Source organism: Scardinius erythrophthalmus, assembly GCF_964197995.2.
Source record: "Scardinius erythrophthalmus genome assembly, chromosome: 8".
NCBI lineage: Eukaryota > Metazoa > Chordata > Actinopteri > Cypriniformes > Leuciscidae > Scardinius > Scardinius erythrophthalmus.
In genome coordinates, this window is record NC_138228.1 from 217,501 (window position 1) to 219,529 (window position 2,029).

The 2,029-nt window shown below is 41.0% G+C and overlaps 1 protein-coding gene across 2 annotated transcripts in view; it reads right to left on the bottom strand.

The window, feature by feature from the left end:
• whamm (WASP homolog associated with actin, golgi membranes and microtubules) overlaps positions 1-903 on the bottom strand; it is a 37,388-nt gene extending 36,485 nt beyond the window's left edge. For both annotated transcript variants that reach the window (XM_081372644.1, XM_081372643.1), the window contains exon 1: positions 1-903. This exon is cut by the window's left edge and continues 222 nt beyond it. In XM_081372644.1, coding sequence (XP_081228770.1) covers positions 1-315 — 315 coding nt within the window. In that variant the 5' untranslated portion in view covers positions 316-903.
• Positions 904-2,029: the final 1,126 nt, after the last annotated feature.

A 2,029-nucleotide genomic window follows, 5' to 3' on the forward strand; every position in this document is an offset into this window, starting at 1 on the left:
GTCCCAGACGCTCGCCTCCCGGAAGCGCGTCAGCTCGGGGAACAGCGGCTCGAGCTCTTCGCGGACCGCGCTCAGGTGCGCGTGCACGTATCTCAGCTGCGTGCCCGAGAACAGACCCGCGCGGCTGCCGCTCGCGTCGCCGCGTCGCTGGAGCGTCCGGTTATGACACGTCACCGCGAACTTGGTCTCGATCTCGTTCCACTCCACAATGAACCTGAGCTTGTGGCTCTCGCTGTCCTCGAAGGCGTCGCGTTTAATCGCGACCCATCCATCCAAGCTGTCCATCCGCGCGCTGTCCGCGTCCGCGTCGCTCATCGCGATGGTGTTCAGTGTTGTTCTGCACTTCCGCTGTCGTCATCCCGCGGTCACGTGACAAGGGGAATTCCAGCGTTCTTGTGACTCAGTCTTTGCCAATTAGATTATGACAATATTCCCTTAATATCTGCTTAGTTTATAAATCTACAATGCGTAAACTATTGTGTGAAGTAACAAGAGTTGCTGTAAGAATAACAGAAAACCTTAAAGTCACTGTTGTTATCAAATGTACTTGTAACATCATCATTTCATCTTGAGCATTATAACGATAAACACACAGAATCCAAAAAAATATAGAAATACATAAAACAAAAGCTAGCATTCTAAAAACTGACTGGGCAAATGTGTGTCTCTAAATTACATTTCTGATGAAAAACTTGTGTTGATGTTTATATGATGTTTATACGACCCTCAGAGGTCGGAGATCACGCCGGCGTGATCTGCTCGCTTTTTTCCTTGTGAGTTGAATTGAGACCCGAAATACTCTTTTGACTTTGATTTTACAAAACAAGTTTCATACATCAATCGATTCTATTAAATGTGTATTATTTTTGTGTATACTCACAATAAAAACAAAGTGTTGTGCTTTTTGCCAAATAAAGAAAAATAAACACGAGGCGAGTTCTGCCTTCTCTCTGCCAGTGTAGTCCATTCTGAAACGCGTCCGAAAATGAACAATAACTCAGCGAATACTCAGTCAAACAGGCATACAGTCACACAGGCATGAAGCTTTAATTCTCTTCTTTTTAATGAAGTAATTTATATAAAAAACAAATATTCTCATCTTGTGAAATCTGTATTAAAAGAGAGCGATTCCAGTCGAGCTAATTACATCTGATTCAGATGTAATGTGACTCCGCCCACGGAGAGCGTGCGCTATTCAAACGCAAATGACTGAGGCAATCCACGCAATCCTGTGAACGCCCCCATATCAGCTCGAGAAAACACAAGTTTATTCAGATCATTACTTGTTCACACCGTCTTGCAGCTGTGAGGAATAATAATGGAAAATGTCCCTCAGAAGTGCGGGTATATCGAGGAGCGAGCTGAGGAATACCAGTAAGTTTTTTCCTTCTCACGTGAATTTCTTCACGTGGGTTTCTGTTTATGAATGAATGAACGGCAGAGATGCACGCTGTTTACCACAGCTGGCAAAGACAGTTTAAAATTAAATCGCGTGTGTGAATGAATGATGATGTTTCAGCAAACTGTATTGCTATACTGAGATGAGTAAAAATCGACTGAAATATGCTGAAATAAAATGTAGGCTATTTGTATAAGCAACGTATTAAACTGCAAATTAACAATATGCCCTAATATTTCATGAAAACAACGTTACAGTCAGGCGAAATATGAAAGTAATGAATACATAGATAAAATGTAGGCCTATAATCATTTTTTTTTACAAAGAAAGAGTACACTTGAAATATTGTTGAAATTGTAATATTGTTGTAATTGTAACCTTTTTAATAAAATGGCAAAACATATTTACAAGATAGATGTAAGCAAAATCTTAAATGGTCAATATAAGTCTTCTTCTAAATATATCTTTGTCTTTGCATTGTGGCTCAGCCAGTGTCACACTTGAATGAATGGCTAATTATGCAGAGTCATTATGCAGAGTGGGTGGGACATTGTTGTAAACCACTCCTCGTTCACGCCCCCTCGCATATTGGCTTTCCAAGCAAAACCTGTTTTACATCAATTTAAATCA